Below are 17665 nucleotides of genomic sequence, written 5' to 3'. Positions count from 1 at the left end.
CTAGTTTTTTAAGGAATCTCCATACAATCTTCCATAGTGGCTGTATCAATTTACATTCCCACCGACAATGCAAGAGTGTTCCCCTTTTCTCCACACCCTCTCCAGCATTTATTATTTGTAGACTTTTTGATGATGGCCATTCTGACTGGTGTGAGGTGATAGCTCATTGTAGTTTTAATTTGCATTTCTCTAATAATGAGTGATGTTGAGCATCTTTTCACATGTTTGTTAGCCATCTGTATGTCTTCTTTGGAGAAATGTCTGTTTAGGTTTTTTTCCCACTTTTTGATTGGGTTGTTTGTTTTTCTGGCATTGAGTTGTATGAGCTGCTTGTATATTTTGGAAATTAATCCTTTGTCAGTTGTTCCATTTGCTATTATTTTCTCCCATTCTGAGGGTTGTCTTTCAAACCTTACCCTCTTTTATTTCATGCCACATTTCTTTCAGAAAAATTTAAGAACTAGAATATATATATTGAGTGCTTAGTATTATTGTTCTAAGGTCTTCACATGTAAGAGCTCATTTAATCCCGAAGGCAACCTTTTATTATCCACATTTTAAAGATGGAGAAACAGAGGCACAGAGAAGTGAGAAAACTTACCTAATGTCATGTAGCTATTAACTGATGGGTCTGAGGATTCAAACCTAGGTTGTGTGGCATCAGAGTCCATATTCTTAACCACTAAACTTTGAGCTCAACTAAAAGCAGATAGATGCTTATTCATCTCTCTACCACCAAACTACAAATCCATGGCATTTGAATCCATACTCTCTGTTCTCCCTCTTATTGCTATGGATGAAGTATCCCTGTTCCTGATTTTACAGGTGAATTTCACCAAACATTCAAAGAAAAATTAATGCCAATCTTTCTCAACTCTTCAAAAAGAACTAAACAGAAGGGAATACTCCAAGACTCATTTTACAAGGCCAGCATTATATTACTAAAACCAAAGCCAGAACCACAACAAGAAAACAAAAAAAACTACAGGCCAAGATCCCCCTGAATATAGATGCAAAAATTCTCAACAAAATACTAGCAGATCAAATTCAACTGTATGATTCAAACAATCATACACAGTAATCTGGTGAGATTCATCTCTGGGAAGCAAGGATGGTTCAACATGTAAATTAATAAGCATGACATATTACATTAATACAATGAAAAATAAAAATTATAAGATCATCACAATAAATGATTTTTTCCTAAAGCATTTGACAAGGTTCAATATCCATTCATGATAAGAACTCTCAACAAATTCAGTATAGAAGGAATAGACTGCAACATAGTAGAGGCCATGTATGACAAACCCACAGCTAACATCATCCCACATGGTGAAAACTTGAAAGGTTTTACTCAGGGGTTAGGAATAAGACAAGGGCACCCAATCTTATCACTCCTATGCAACATAGTACTGGAAGTCTTAGCCAGAGAAATCAGGCAAGTAAAAGGCACCCAAATCAGAGGGGAAGAAGTAAAAATTTCTGTTTGTAGATGACACGATTTTATATACAGAAAATCCTAAAGACTGCACAAAAAAAGTTACATACTATCACCAAATTCAGTAAAGTTACAGGATACAAATAAATATACAAAAATCAGTAATGTTTCTATTTGTTGTTGCTTTTAGGCGCTAAGTTATGTCTGACTCTTTGCAACCCCATGGACTGTAGCCCTCCAGGCACCTCTGTCCATGGGATTTTCTAGGCAAGAAAACTGGAATGGGTTGCTATTTCCTTCTCCAGGGGATCTTCCCGACCCAGGGATAGTACCTACGTCTCCTGCACGTAAGCATATTCTTTACTTCTGAGCCACTGGGGAAGCCCCAATGTTTCTCTACACTAACAATAAATTATATGCAAAAAAGACAATCCCATTTACAATAGTGTTACCAAATGAGGTTTGTTTGCCTGACTGAAACTAAAGTAAAACACAAAGCTTTGCAGTAAAGAAAGAGTTTGTTCACAAGGCAGCCACGCAAGGAGACAGGAGAACAAATTTCAGATCTGTCTCCCCGAAGGGGAGAGGTCTATGACGTTTATGGGATAAAGAGGCAGGGTGATTTTAGGTGTGAGGAAATGTGATTGGAGGTAAGGAAAAGGTGAGGTAATCAGTGTTTTGAGCAGGCCCAGTTTTAGGGTCGGTGGTCCCCACTAGTCTTAGCCAGTCGGAACTGGGCAAGAACCAACTCCAGATTTCTGGAAAACAACTTAATCTCCTGTTACCATAGTGATCCATATGTCAGAAGTGTTATCTATAGGAGTGTTAAGAAGTGTGTGGTGGGATTTCCCTGGGGGTCCAATGGTAAAGAATCCACCTGCCAATGCAGGAGACATGGTTCAATCCCTGACCTGGGAAGAGTCCACCTGCCTCTGGGCAGCTAAGCTTGGGTCCCACAACTACTGAGTTCATGAGCTGCAACTGCTGGTCTGCACACTGAGGTCTGCACACTCTGGAGCCCACGATCTGCAACAAGAGAAGCCATCGCAATGAGAAGCCCACACACGGCAAACAGAGAAAGCCTGTAGGCAGCAACAAAGACCCAGCACAGTCATAAATAAACAAAAATGTTTTAAAAAGAGAAGAAGTGTGGTGATATATTACCTAGGCTATGTTAAGCTTGGAGGGTATGCAATTAGAGAAAGGGAAAAATAAATCAAACAAACTGAAAGCAGACCTGATCAGCGAAGGCAGGTTATAAGCTGCTGTTCTGTAAGACACACTCAAGGTCTTCTATTTAGGCTCCAGCTTCTGTTGACCCTGCTGCTGCTGCTGCTAAGTCACGTCAGTCGTGTCCGACTCTGTGCGACCCCGTAGATGGCAGCCCACCAGGCTCCCCCGTCCCTGGGATTCTCCAGACAAGAACACTGGAGTGGGTTGCCATTTCCTTCTCCAATGCATGAAAATGAAAAGTCAAAGTGAACTCGTTCAGTCGTGTCTGACTCCTAGCAACCCCATGGACTGCAGCCTACCAGGCTCCTCCGTCTATGGGATTTTCGAGGCAAGAGTACTGGAGTGGGTTGCCATTTCCTTCTCCATCTGTTAACCTTATGGGACATCATTTCAGTAGCAACAAAAACAATAAAATACTTAAAAATAAATCTAAACAAGGAGGTAAAAGATCTGTTTACTACAAATTATAAAACATAAATGAAAGAAACTGGAAAAGGAATGGATAAATAGGAAGATGTTTTGTGTTCATGAATTATAAGAATTAATACTGTTAAAATGTTCATATACCCAAAGCCTCTTATTGATTCAGTGAAATTCCTCTCAAGATTCCAGTGGTGTTTTTTTGCAGAGATAGAAAAAAAAAATCCTAAAATTCATTTGGAACCACAAAAGAGTCTGAAAAGCTAAAGCAATCCCGAGAAAGAATAACATGGCTAGAGGCATCCCACGTCCTGGTTTCAAACTATATTACAAAGCTATAGTAATCAAAAGAGTATGACACTGCCATAAAAACAGATGTATAGGCCAATGGAACAGAATCAAATGTACAGAAGTAAACCCATGTATATACAATCACATATATATTTGACATGAGAGCCAAGAATGCTCATTCATTAAGGAAAAGGTAGTCTTTGCAACAAATGGTGCCAATTCATATGAAGAAGAATAAAACTAGACCCTTATTTTAAACCATTCACAACAATTAACTCAAGATCAGTTAGAGACTTAATTGTAAGACCTGAAACCATAAAACTCCTAGAAGAAAACATATAGGAAAGCTTCTTGAAATCAGCCTGGGCAATGGTTTTTTTTTTTTTGGATATGACACCTAAAGCACAAAGCATCAAAAGCAAAAATAAGCAAGAGGGACTACATGAAACTAAAAGTTGGTCGAAAGGCTAAAAGTTCTAGTTATGAGATAAATAAGTTCTAGGAATGTAGTGTGAAGCATGGTTACTATAGTTATAATACTGTATTATATGTTTGAGAGTTGCTAAGAGAGTAGATCTTAAAAATTCTTATCACAAGAAAAAAAAATTTTGAGGTGAGGTGATGAGTTAACTAAATGTAGTGTAGTAATCATTTCACAATATATACATGCATACCTTTGGGTTTTTTTTTTTTGGCCACACTACACGGCACATGGGATCTTAGCATCCCTTCCAGGGATCCTCGAACTCACGCCAGCTGCATTGGGAGTGTGGCATTAACCACTGTTCCACCAGGGAAATTCCCAAATCATGCACATCTTAAATTCATACAATGCTGTATGTCAATTATATCTCAATGAAACAGAAAAAGGATATCAAGCATAAATAATTTGATCTTTAGATCTTCACCCAACTTGATTAGCTAGTAAGTAGGTTCTCTTGTCTAGCTCCTTCAGTAATATTCTTTTTTTCCTAGAGCTTCTGTTATCAGCAAATAGGAGGGATTCACAGCATAATACTTGAATAAACAAAACTCCTTTAAAATAAACCCTAAACAAAATAAACACCTAAAATAAACCTTTAAACAAAAAATCCTAAAATAAAAAATTTAAAAATTAAAGACAAAGAAAACCTCTCCCTTGACTTCACAGCCACTTCTAGCCAATGCCCTGCTTCTTAGTTCCCTTTTTCTTATCCTTCACATCTCAATGCCCTTTCCTGGGATGACTTACACAACCATTCAATTATATACTTTATAAGTAGCTACCCATTGTCTTCCTATTACATCCACTTACTTAAATTCTCCACAAGGCATTCATCACTATTAGATATTTTTCATGTTTACTTGTTTTGGGTTTGCTTTCCATCACAGAATTTATGTGCTTTAACTCATAGCAAGGAATCTGTTTGTCTCCTTCAGTGTTGCATTGCCAGGACCTCAAAGATTGTCTCAATATACTAGGACAATACTTCCATTGTCTTTATAGGCTCTAAGAAATCTGCTCTTACTTCTCTGACCTTGTCTCCAACTACCTTCTCCTTGCTCACTACTCCACTTACAGAACAACTTGCAGAACAACTTGCTGTTCCTTTGCCAGCCTCCCTCCTCTTTCTTCAGGTCTTTGCTCAAAAGTTACCTTCTCACTCAGGCCTTTGGGAACTTAAAATTGCAGCCCCTTACCCTTTGCCTCTTTACTTGCTTAATTTTTCTCCAAATTACCAAATTGTAATATACTATATAATATACTATTTTTTTAATTGCCTGTTCGCCTCATGAAGTCTGCTGAACCCCCAAGCCTAAGAGTTATCTAGCACAAAACAAAAAATATTTATTAAATGAATGGGTTTGTGAAATAATTGCTTAAATGAATATCAGATGTGAAATTATTTGAATGTGTAAGGTATCATTATGGGCAGTCAAATTATCTATGTTAATAAGTGACCTTAACTTCAGTATTCATGCCTGAATTCTTCACATTTCGGGCACGGAGTCCTACACACATCAGACTCCGAAAGAAAATCGTTTTTTGGAGTTTTATAGCTGGAGGCGTGGGTCCGCGAATCCACCAAGGCGGGAAGCAGTTGCTGGCCCCGCCCTGGGCCCGCCCCTGTCGGCGATGACCACGCCCACCGAATGTTGAAAGCCTTATAGGCGAGTGACGTCAGGCCGTTTGTTGTCATTGGCGGCTCCCAAGATGGCGTCCATCATGGAAGGGCCGCTGAGTAAATGGACTAACGTAATGAAGGGCTGGCAGTACCGTTGGTTCGTGCTGGACTACAATGCAGGGCTGCTCTCCTACTACACAGTAAGTCCTTGGAGGCAAAGCCCCGGCTGCCCTGGGAGTCGCGATTCCTGGGTGGAGGTGGGGGCCAGGCTTTTGGTAGCCCGGCAGAGGTTGCTAGGATGGGGGTGCCGCCGTACGGGAGGGTTCCCTCGTAGGGGAGGGTTTTGCGCCCCGGATAGCCAATGAGGGTGAAGGAGATGCTCGTGCAGCCAATAAGTAGGCACCGGTTGTATGATTTATGGGGTGGGGGCGAGCCGTGTTCCTTTCTTAGGGTCCGGTGTTTGTTGGGGGGGGGAAAGCGGGGCGCGGTTGTAGGTAGGTGCATGGTTGTAGTCGTGGCTTGAAGGGTTCGGTCTCGGGGTCTGTGCCGTTTCCACATGTTAGTCATGGACTTGACATGTCCCCCACCAGGCCCTGTAGACGGCCGCGCCCCTTAGCTTCCCTCCAGGGATTGAGGAGCGCTGCTTTCTTAGAGCAGTGGTCTGACGAGCTTGGCCAGGTCCTGAAGTGACTGGCTCTTGCTCGACATGAAAGGTTCTGAAATTCCTCCAGTCTGCCCAAGTTGAGTCTCTTTCACAGGACTCTTGTCCATTCAGCTGGGGGCGAGCGTCACCGATGCCTTAACTTTTGAGAGCGGAGGATTTCCTACACAGGAGTCTCTTGTTAGCGAGGAGAGACTGGATAGTGCGGTGTCTCCTGAAAGTTGTATTCTGGGAAGGGCTGAGTTAAGGGCTTCAGTGTCGTTAAACACAAATCAGTGACTGTGGGAAAGGTCCATGAATTGCTGAGAATCTTATGTTCTGACTCTCGCTCCACCCCCGACGCGTTAGAAATGGAAAGTGGGTGGAATTAGAGAAATTACTTCCCAAGGTACTGTCTCTGAATGGTGTCTAGTTAATAATAGCCAATGAGAGGGAGGAAACCTCTTCAAACGACAAAATAGAATGTCCTGAAACCTTTAGAAAATAATAGAAGACAGAAGGGAAAAAAATTATGATTATGGAAGAAGGATTAATGTCAACGAGAGGAATGGGGACACTAGTATTGATATTTTTTCGTTAATTTAAATATCTATTGAGCGCCCACTACGTGTTAATTATTACTGCTTTAGGCTAGGTGTGTGTGGGTGTGTGTGCTTATGCGTGTGCACGTGAGCGAGAATCAACGAAGTTCAAGATATTCACTATTCCTTTTCTCTGGAGCTTATATTCTAATCAGGTGGTTCCCTTGATTCTTTTTACTCACAGTAACTGCAGAATAAAGTATTCATTATTCCCATTTTACAGTTTTGGAATCTGAGGCTCCAGGCTTTTCAGCGATTTGCTCAAGGTCACAGAGCTAGCAGTAAGCAGTGTTATCAGGAGTCTAAATAACTTGGCTTTCCTTTTCCTTTACACTTCACTTTCACTACAGGAATGAGAAAAATGCAATCTTTGAGTTACTAAAGACAAACCTACAGGAGTAAAAAGTAAAAACTTTCAACACCAACTTCCTTTCTTTACATGATTTTGAAGGCGGAAAAGACTAAACAAACCTGAATGAAATTTAAATACATTGTTCAAGATTAGCTAGCTATGAAAGAGAGGCAAATGAACATTATATCCTGAAAACTCTGGAATTATGAAATCTCATAGTTCAGATAGATGAAGAGTGATAATAAGTTTCAGAAGTGATAATCAGAAAATCCCACAGACCCTTTCCAGCCCATTCATGGTAATTTCAGTGGCACTGTGGAATGAAGTTACTCTACAAATCCCAAATTTGTGTGGGTCTGAATTTAGGGCCACACTGGAGGGGCCCCAAGTTGGGGTTCTTGGGAACTCCTCTCCCAGACAGAATCTTCTTTTTTTCCTGTTTTTCTCACTTTGGCTTATCTTTTTTCTGCCTCCTTGCCCTTTTAGTTTCTGAATATCTTGACAAATTTCTCCTTGTCTTTGGCTAAATATGGCTTTTTACATTATGCTTCTTTCTTCTCCCTCCCATTACTTATCCTCCCTTCTGAGATTAAACTGTAAAACATCATGCTTGCCAGTAGAAGGAGGTATCATATTTCTCACTAATGGATGCTTAGAAATTTTCTTTTCTTTTTTTCCCTTGTTTTTTGGTGTTAAAGTATTTGTTTGCAGAGAAACAACAGAAAAATATTGTAAAATAAAATGATCTTGTGAAAATAAGGTGATACTCAATGCCAAATTAAAGGAGGTCCAGTAAAGATGAGTAAAGGATAGGTATTCACTTAAAGAGAAAGTAGGAGACACATTGAATATTGGCAGTGAATTCTGTACACTTGGACGTTGTTTCAGTACATTAGGATTTGGAAGGATGAAGGTACATCTTAATGATCTGCATGCGGCTGATAACTTGGAGCTGCATCTTCCAGGAAGATTATCTGAATAGTTGCACAGCATTTTAAGCAGAGCGGTAAATGGCAAGTCATTCCATTCCTTGTTTCCAAAATCATTTGCGCTCTGGTCTGGCTCTGTAGTTGAGGTCTGTCTATTCTAGGGTGGCCATGAAAACCCTGACCTAAACTATATTGACCTTGCTTTAGAGTTGGCCTATGCCAAGAATTGATATTGAGATAATCTCAAGGTTTTGGAAAAGATCACAGGAATTGCTGTGAACTAAATAGTTTCACCCAAACCTCACCTTCACCTGGATCTTTTGGTCCTGGGCCCATACCCTAACCTGTCCTCTGGGAATGAATAGTCTTTTTATTTTACATTTCTTTTATTTTCATATTATGTAAATTTTCAGTTCTTGAAAAACTGTTTAGTAGATATTCTTTCTAATACAGGGACAGAGAAATTGATTACCTTCTTTAGAAAATAGATTTAGGCAACCTTTTCAGGTCATGCTCCTGTCTTTTAATTATTAGAAACAGTGGTTTATTCAGGAAGCATTTATTTGGGACTTTTTAATAGGCACTTTATATATGGACTTCCCTCATAGCTCAGTTGGTAAAGAATCGGCCTGGAATACAGGAGACCCCCATTTGATTCCTGGGTCAGGAAGATCTGCTGGAGAAGGGAAAGGTTACCCACTCCAGTATTCTGGCCTGGAGAATTCCTTGGAGTGTATAGTCCATGGAGATGCAAATAGTCGGACACAACTGAGTGACTTTCATTTTCACTTTACTGTATATGCTGGAGATAAAAACATGAAGGAGAGAGTCCCTTCCATCTAGGAACTCAAAATCTTGCAGAGTAGACACCTAAACATAATTTCAAAAAAGTATGATAAATTCTACAATAGAAATAAGAATAGACTGCTGTGGGAACATTGCCTAAAAAAGGCTAGAGAGACATTTGAGCTGAGACTTCAAGGTAGAAGAGAAGAAGGGCATTTCAGGCAGTGGGAAATATGCACAAATTGGGAAACTTGAGAACATAAAGTCCATTAAGAAGATATTGAGAATTTCTGAGCTTCTTTAATGTAAAGGCATGTAGGGAGATAACAGGAGATTGAATCCAGAAGGTATTTGGAGCCATAAGTCAGGCCTGGAGATGAAGATCTGTTAGTTATAGCATAGAATTTGTTAGTTGAATTTGGGGGTGAGCTGTACTGAGTCTTCCTTGTGGCACATGGGTTCTTTGTTGTTGCTCACGGGCTTTTCTCTAATTGTGGTGTGTGAGCTTCTCATTGTGTTGACTTCTCTTGTTGCATACACAGGCTGTAGGGCACAAGGCCTTCAGTGGTTATGGCACATGAACTTAGTTGCCCCCTGGCATGTGGAATCTTAGTTTCTGGACCAGGTAGCAAACCAGTGCCCCCTGCATTGGCAGGTGGATTCTTAACCATTGGACCATTAGGGAAGTCCCCTGTTAGTTGAATTTTTATTAATTGAGATACCCAGGGAGGGATAAGGATATAAATTTGGGAACACTGTGTAAACAGCTAACCATTTATGTGGATCATGATCACAGAGAAAGACGAGAAAGGAAAGAAAATTGAGGGAGATACAGATATTCAAGGAGTTGGAAGACTAGAAAGCAGGTGTTCATACCTTTTGATGATCAAATGTTTATTAAGTATGTACTATGTGCTAGGCACTGTGCTGGGAAGAGGGGTTAAAACTGTAAATAAGATGGGAATAGTCCATGTTCTCATGATGCCTAGAGTCTGCCGGGGTGTACATCAAGTAAGAGCTGTGATGGGGAAGAATAGGATGTTGGGAGGTACACAAGTGGGCAGCTTGCCTCTGTCTTGGAGTATCAGATAAGTTTTCCTTGAGGAAGTAGGTTTGCTCTGACCTGAATGGTGAGTAGAGAATAGCCATGTAAGCAGAGAGGGAAAACTGCTTGAGATGGAATAGATGTTTTTGAAAGAGACAAAAAAAAAAAAAGAAAGAGACAAGAGTAAGGAGCTTGTTAGTCCTGGAATTTAGGCTGTGAGGTGGACAATAGTGCGATGAGAGGGAGAGAGAAGCAGGGGCCAGATAATGAAAGACTTTCTTGGTAAACTGAGATAAGGAATTTGAACTTTTCACTCAGGGCAGTGGAAAGTCACTTAAGTGTTGTAAGCACTGCTTGTTGTGGAAAAAACTTTCATAGTACAAAATTCATTTGAAACATATATGAAAGATGATAGTAAAATGAATTCCTGTCACCCAGCTTGCGCAGCTATTGATATATGGCTAATCTTGTCTTATTAATACTCCCAAAGCTCCTTCCTACCCCATTGGATTACTTTAAAGCAGATCCCAAATCTCTTATTATTTCATTGGTGAATATTTCAATATGTTTTACAGTGTTTAATTTCCTTGATTTTTCTCAAACATCTGTCCCTCACCAGTTGGTTTATTTGAGTCAGGATTCCAAACAAGATCCACTCGTAAAACTGAGTCTCTTTTACTCTGTATGTCTTCCCTCCCTCTTTTTCTTTGCCACTCATTTGTTGAAGAAAGCAAATTATTCTGTAGATTTTCCACATTCTGGATTTTGCTGAGAGTATTCTTATGGTGTATTTAAATATGTTCCTTTATCCTCCATGTTTCCTATAAACTTATAATTACAGCTAGAAGCTTAATCAAATTCAGCTCCCCACCCCCCACCCCCACTTTGGGCAGGAATACTTTGTAGGTGGAACATATTACAAGTATCTCCACTTTCTGATAGTTTGCTTTACCCTACTTCATTTTAAGAAAAGACCTATTTAGTACCTGTTTTTGCTAACCAAAAGAAATCCAAAGAGGATATTTGCTTTTGCGGAAAATACATGAAACGTGAAAATAGCATTCAGAGTTTTTTTTTTTTTTGCAGCGAGCAGCTATAGAGTCAGTGAGCGCCCCAAGCAGCGAGAGTGACACCAGTAAGCTCCTCCCCTGGGACCTATGGGCTTCCCAGGTGGCACTAGTGGTAAAGAACCCACCTGCCAATGCAGGAGACATAGAGATGCAGGTTCGATCCCTGGGTTGGGAGGATCCCAAGGAGAAGGTTATGGCAACCCACTCCAGTATTCTTGCCTGGAGAATCCCATGGACAGAGGAGCCTGGAGGTCTGTAGGGTCACAAAGAGTCAGACACAACTGAAGCGACTTAGCATGCATGCTGGGAACTATTAATACATAATAGCAAGCTGCCATAGTTTTGAACTGTGTCTGTGAGCATCTTTACTTTATCTCAGTTTATTTTGTGCATCTGTTAGCAAGGTGTGTCCTAAGGCAATTGCATCATTGCTTTATGTCATTTTGGCTTAGGGAAGGTTTCTTAGGAACAGGGGAAACCTGTACATCAAGTGGCCCATGATGTCTGGTTGTCTCTCTGTGGTTTTTAAAATTAAACAGTAGGTTCAGATAAAATTTGTATTTTTTAAAAGAATACTTTGGTTATGGAGAAATAATGAAGTCATATTGACAGGATTTCAGTGATTGGATGTGAGTGAAGGGGAAGAGGAGTTTGATGGAATCCAGGTTTTTAGATTTAGTTGAATGAATGATGATAGGGAAGATAAGTATAGGTTGGGTGGAGAACAGTGGTTGCTTTGGGGCATGTTGAAATTGAAGTAAAGATATTGCATAGTCAGAACTTAAAAAAATCTGGGCTATAGATAAATATTAGCTTTACACATACGGAGAGATGAGAAAGTGAATGAGTGGGAATAATAGAGAGCTTTAGATAGAACACTGAGAAACACCATTGGATTAGGTATCTATTGCTTTATAACAAATTTTGCCCATAATGATTTTATCCACTTAAAACAATAAACATTTATTATCTGTGGCTCAGAACTTTGGGCTCAGGGTCTCTCATGAAGTTGCAGTCAAGACATTGGCTATGTCTGCAGTCATTTGAAAGACTTGACTGGAGCTGGAGGATTTGCTTCCAAGATGACTCACTCTCATGTCTGTTGGCAGAAAGCCTTAGTCCTTACTGGCTCCTGGAAGGTAGCCTCAGTTCCTCACCAGCTAACCTCTCTGTTGGGCTACATGAGTGTCATCCTGACAGGGCGTCTATCTGGCTTCACCCAGAAGGAGTAATCCAAGTGAGAGCAAGGAGAAAGCTGAAGTGCCTATTTGACCTGGTCTGAGAACATCACTTTTGCCTTCTTCCATTCATTAGAAATGAATCATTAAGTTCAGTTCATGCTACAGGGGATGGGAATTTTAGGCATGGGAAAGAGAATTAACCTCTACCTTTTGAAAGGAGTGTCAGTTTATGGAGGGATTTTAAGCCATCACAGTTGTTTCTAAGGGATTGGGTAGAGAAAAGAACCTGCCCAGAAGAGTGAAAAGGGGCAGCCAGAGATATCCAAGAAAAACCAGAATGCGGCAGTCAGGGCAGGAACTGGCTTGAATACTGCTGAGAGAATTGAATAGATGAAATCTTAAACATACTCATTGGACTGATCAGTTGGGACATCAAAAAGAAGTTTCCATGGAGTCAGAAGTTTGGCAGTCAGAGTGGTTTGAAGAGTAAATAGGAGGCAAGAAATAGAGAAGATGAGTGTAGATTGCTCAAGGTGTTTCATTATGAAAGAGGGACAGAGGAATATGGAACTGAGAGGAAAGAGCTTCTAAGGTAGGAGTATGCTTAAATGTTTTAGTGATGGGAAGCAGGATACTTATTAAAGATGAGAGTAGAGTTAAGATTTAAGGAATGTAGTAAGATTTAGATTAGTGGCCATGGGAACTGGAAAAAGGAATAACTAGGGTCACATTGAAATTAACCAGGTGGTAAGAGGAGTTAGTTGAGATTATAAAATATGATTTGTTTAGTCATGACCTGTAAGTATTTAACACTTTTTCTTGTTTTGCATTGTCTTTATGACATTTCAGAGAGAAAAGTGAGAAATAGTGAGTTAATACGTTGTCAGGGTCACTCAAGGTTTTCTTTAAAAGGAATCATTGGAGAAATGATGTGTTTTGCTGTTAACTTGCTAGCTGGAAGAGACTCATATGAGACTATGCATTTCAAAACCACTGGTGCACTGGGAAGACCCAGAGGGATCCGGTAGAGAGGGAGGTGGGAGGGGGGATCGGGATGGGGAACACATGTAGATCCATGGCTGATTCATGTCAATGTATGACAAAAACCACTACAATATTGTAAAGTAATTAGCCTCCAACTGATAAAAATAAATGAAGAAAAAAAAAACTACTGGTAATCTGAACACATTTAAATATTACTTGACAGTCCTTAGCAATGTCTGGAAGGAGATAAAATCTCTCATCTAATTCTTGGATTTTAGGTTTTTGAAGAGCTTAAATATATGTGTTTTTCTTGCAAAGATGTAAAAGAGGGAATCTCAGATTCTCCTAGAAATGTATCAGCACCACACCCATCAAACATTTAAAAGTGAATTTATACTTTTGTAAATAAACTTCTTGGTTATATCAACTATGTTTTTTATTAAGCTTACATGGTACATATTAATAATCCAAATTAATAAAGTAGCTTTAGAATTGCGAAAGGAACACAAGAAAAATCGTACCTAATCTAAATGCCCTGAAAAGAAGTATGTGGAAATTTTATGTCTTGCGGTTTCCTCGAATACCCTAGTCAGCCTGAGTTTTTCTCTTGTTTTATTTTTATTTTTTTGGCTGCGCTGTGCATGGCATGTGGGATCTTAGTTCTCCAACCAGGGATGGAACCTGTACCCTCTGCAGTGTAAGGTGTGGAGTTTTAACCACTGGACCGCCAGGGAAGTCCCTCTATTGCATCCTTTGTCTGTATAGCACGCTTGTAAACTCCTTGATAGTACTACTAGCATTATAATTTTCAAGCCCTATAAATATAGCACATCATTCTCATAGTGAATGGAATGTCCAAGGCCCTTTGAACTAAGAGATGTGATATAGAAGGTTGTTTTGAAATCATTGCTTATACAGCCTTGTAAGTTTTGCAGAATATACTGATAGCAAATATGTTTATGGCTTATGTAAAACCTGATTAAGCTTATATTAATAACAGTGGCTTTTGTTTTAATCATCCTTAGCCTGTAGAACTGTGTGGGATCTTTTGGTTAGTGTGTTATATCAGACAAGCAGTCAGTTCTTGCTTTATTGCAGGCAGTTTTGTTGATGATAGTAATTTGTAGAAGGATAGACAGTAGAGCTATTCTTAAATGTGCCACTCTTACATGTGGCAGTTGTCATAGGATTAGATTTTCAACTAGTTATATAATGCCAGTCAAAGCTAGCTAGGACAATGCTCAAGAGATTTAGATTAAGGACCTATTTCCTTTTACTGCTTATAGAGAAAAACAAATGGCCAGTTTAGTCTTTTTCTTCTAATTTACTGTATTATAAAGGATAATCATCTTAGACTAATTTAAACTAAAAAAAAAAAATTACTTTTTTTTGTGAAAGTTAAGTTTACATGATACATGGAATGATATAAATGGAATCATATTTGGGGAAAGTATTTTGAGGTATTCAAAATTAATTTTTTCCCCTTCACATGACAAAGATTATTATGAATGTTAATATTCTGATTCCTGGAGTTTTTTCACATTGAGCCTTCATGCTAAGATTGTCTATTTATTTAATTGAATTTATTTTATTTTAGCATTACTCTTATGGCACAGGTGGTCAAATGAAATATTGGATGAATATTTGGTTTGTCATTCTGGCAGCTGTCTCTAGTCTCAATCTTCCTCTTTCCTCCATCTCTCACAGATGATACCATGCTTCCCAGAGACAATAGAGGTCATTCGGTGGGAGCACTCTCAACTCCTTTGTACTGCCACCTATTGGTATAGCTACTTTCCTGCCTATCCTTCCTTGCGTCCTCCCTGTCTTAATGGAAGAGGTAATCCTTGGGTGGGCTTTCCTGGTGGCTCAGTGGTAAAAAATCCCCCTGCCAATGCAAGACATGTGGGTTCAGTCCCTGGGTTGAGAAGATCCCCTGGAAAAGGAAATGACAACCCACTGTAGTATTTTTGCCTGGGAAATCCCATGGACAGAGGAGCCTGCCAAGCTACAGTCCATGGGTTGCAAAAAGAGTTGGAGACAACTTAGCAATTAAGCAACACCACGAATTCTTGGGTGTTCTGGATTCCATCTGCTTGCAAATTTTTAGAAGATCTCAGTCTATAGGTTTTTCTCCTTTTTCTGCTTTCTCCTTCCTCTTGCCCATGTGTCTTCCACTTCTTTCTATGTATAGACTTTTGTTGTTTAAGAATATTTACTTTGCAATATAACAACTAAACATCATAGTTGTAACAATTTCATATGGAAAATTTTAATACATTTTGGGATTGCTTGTTGCTTTTCATTTTTTTGGTACAGTGAGTTTTGAAATTGGAAAGTGTAAGCCCTTCAGCTTTGTTCTTTCTCGAGATTGTTTTGGCTATTCTGGGTTCGTTGAATTTCTGTACGAATTTTAGGATATACTAACTTTTTCATTAACAAATTAACTTGGGCTGTATCTCTCTCAAGTTGACAAATATCTCTGCTAATTCTATGTCTCCCTGGAAAAACCATCTTTACCTCTCTTCTTCAAGTTAGATAAACCTATTGAAAGAGTCTTCTACATTGTCTGTCTTTATTCATGCATTTACTGTACAGCAATCTGTTTTCACCTTCAAATTTCACTGACTATCCTAGCAAAAGTCTCCAATGAAAGCTTTGCTGCTGAACCCAGTGGGTGCTTTTAACTTTTCATGTTAATAGCACTGTCTCTGCAGAATTTGACATTATTACTCTTTAAGTTTCAAAAATATAGTTTCATTCTTCTTGAAGAGATGTAACATATTCTTAATTTTAAAAAAACTGAAAAAGTATATAAAACAGAAAGAAGGAAAGTACTACCTGAAATCCTACTATCTGTGTTTTGGAGAATAGCTTTCCTAACAACTCTTTATGCTTAAATACACCTTTATGTATATTTTATACAAATGGAATCATTATATATATAATATTCTACAACCCAGAAGCATTTTATTAAAAATTTTTCTATGTGATTTGTTGTACCATTTTGTATTGTATTTCTTCAAGTAGCAAAATGAGCAAAGGATATCATTTTTCCTTCATCCTTACTTAATGAGATCTCAGTCATCTGGCTTTGGGAGATTAAGATTCCTATGCTGTCTGTGATGCAGGAAGACAATATACAGTAATCTGTATTATCTCCCATAGTTCTGCTCAGCTGGATAGTACCCAGTCTACTTGGTTAAAAGTGAAGTGAAGTGAAGTCGCTCTGTCGTGTCCTACTCTTTGCGACCCCATGGACCCCATGGACCCCACGAGGCTCCTCCGTCCATGGGATTCTCCAGGCAAGAATACTGGAGTGAGTTTCCATTTCCTTCTCCAGGGGATCTTCCCAACCCAGGGATCGAACCCAGGGGTGGAACCCGGGTCTCCCTCATTGGAGGCAGACGCTTTAACCTCTGAGCCACCAGGGTTAAGGGCAGTTCAAAAACCCACCCACAAACAGAAGACTCCTCTTCTTAATGAGGGAGTGACAAAGTTCTAGAAGAGCTTGTAGGATGAGAAATACTATTATAGGCCATTTTTGGAAAGTGCAGTGTGCCATAAGCCTCTACTATATTAATCACTGTTGCAGGTATTTTCTAGTTTTGTCAAATATATCACTTCATTAAGCCTCATAACCTCTTCCATTTTTCCTTGCTACCACTATAGCATATAAACCACCAGGGTCTGGTGCAAAAACTTCCTAAGTGTTCTCTTTGTTTCCTTTTTGCTCTCTAAAGTCCATTTTCTATCAGTAGCCCAAGTGATCTTTTAAAAAAAGGAAAAAGTAAGATCATGTTTTTCCTCCTGCTTAAAATTCTCTAGTGACTATAGGAAAAAAAATTCAAACTCTTTACTATGACTTACGGCCTTGTAAGCACCGAAGAATTGATGCTTTTGAACGGTGGTGTTGGAGAAGACTTGAGAGTCCCCTGGACTGCAAGGAGATCCAACCAGTCCATCCTAAAGGAGATCAGTCTTGAGTGTTCATTGGAAGGACTGATATTGAGGCTGAAACTCCAATACTCTGGCCACCTGATGGGAAGAGCTGACTCATTTGAAAAGACCCTGATGCTGGGAATGATTGAAGGCAGTAGGAGAAGGGGACGACAGAGGATGAGATGGTTGGATGGCATCACCAACTCAATGGACATGGGCTTGGGTAAACTCCGGGAGTTGGTGATAGACAGGGAGGCCTGGCGTGCTGCAGTCTATGGGGTTGCAGAGTCAGACGCAACTGAGCGACTGAACTGAATTGAACTGATGGTCTTGTGATCTTTCTCCACTTAACTTTCTACAGTAAACCTTTTGCTCACCACTATATCCACTGTAGCTTTTTTTTTTCCCCATTCCTTGGACACCTCAAGCTTGTTCCTGTCTCAGGGTCTTCGTGTGTATTTTCTGGCTTCCTGGACTGATACTATCCCATGGCTGTACCATGCCTGATTCCCTTTTTGTTATGGAGGTCTTCATTTAGGTGTCACTGCTCAGAGAAGCCTTTCCTTAACAACCTGTCTAAAGTACACACCTCACTGTCAGTCACTAGCACTAGCACACTGGTCTTTTTTTTTTTTTTTTACTTGATG

At 39.6% G+C, this 17665-nt stretch overlaps 1 protein-coding gene across 5 annotated transcripts in view; it reads left to right on the top strand.

The window, feature by feature from the left end:
• The first annotated feature begins 5556 nt into the window (after window positions 1-5556).
• Window positions 5557-17665, top strand: part of OSBPL9 (oxysterol binding protein like 9) — a 161441-nt gene continuing 149332 nt past the window's right edge. For all 5 annotated transcript variants that reach the window (XM_043877048.1, XM_043877047.1, XM_043877046.1 and 2 more), the window contains exon 1: window positions 5557-5687. In XM_043877048.1, the coding sequence (XP_043732983.1) occupies window positions 5577-5687 (111 nt within the window). In that variant the 5' untranslated portion in view covers window positions 5557-5576. The remainder of the gene's footprint in view (window positions 5688-17665) is intronic.

This window comes from Cervus elaphus, chromosome 20 (assembly GCF_910594005.1).
Source record: "Cervus elaphus chromosome 20, mCerEla1.1, whole genome shotgun sequence".
Lineage (NCBI taxonomy): Eukaryota > Metazoa > Chordata > Mammalia > Artiodactyla > Cervidae > Cervus > Cervus elaphus.
This window is presented reverse-complemented; position numbering and strand designations above follow the sequence as displayed.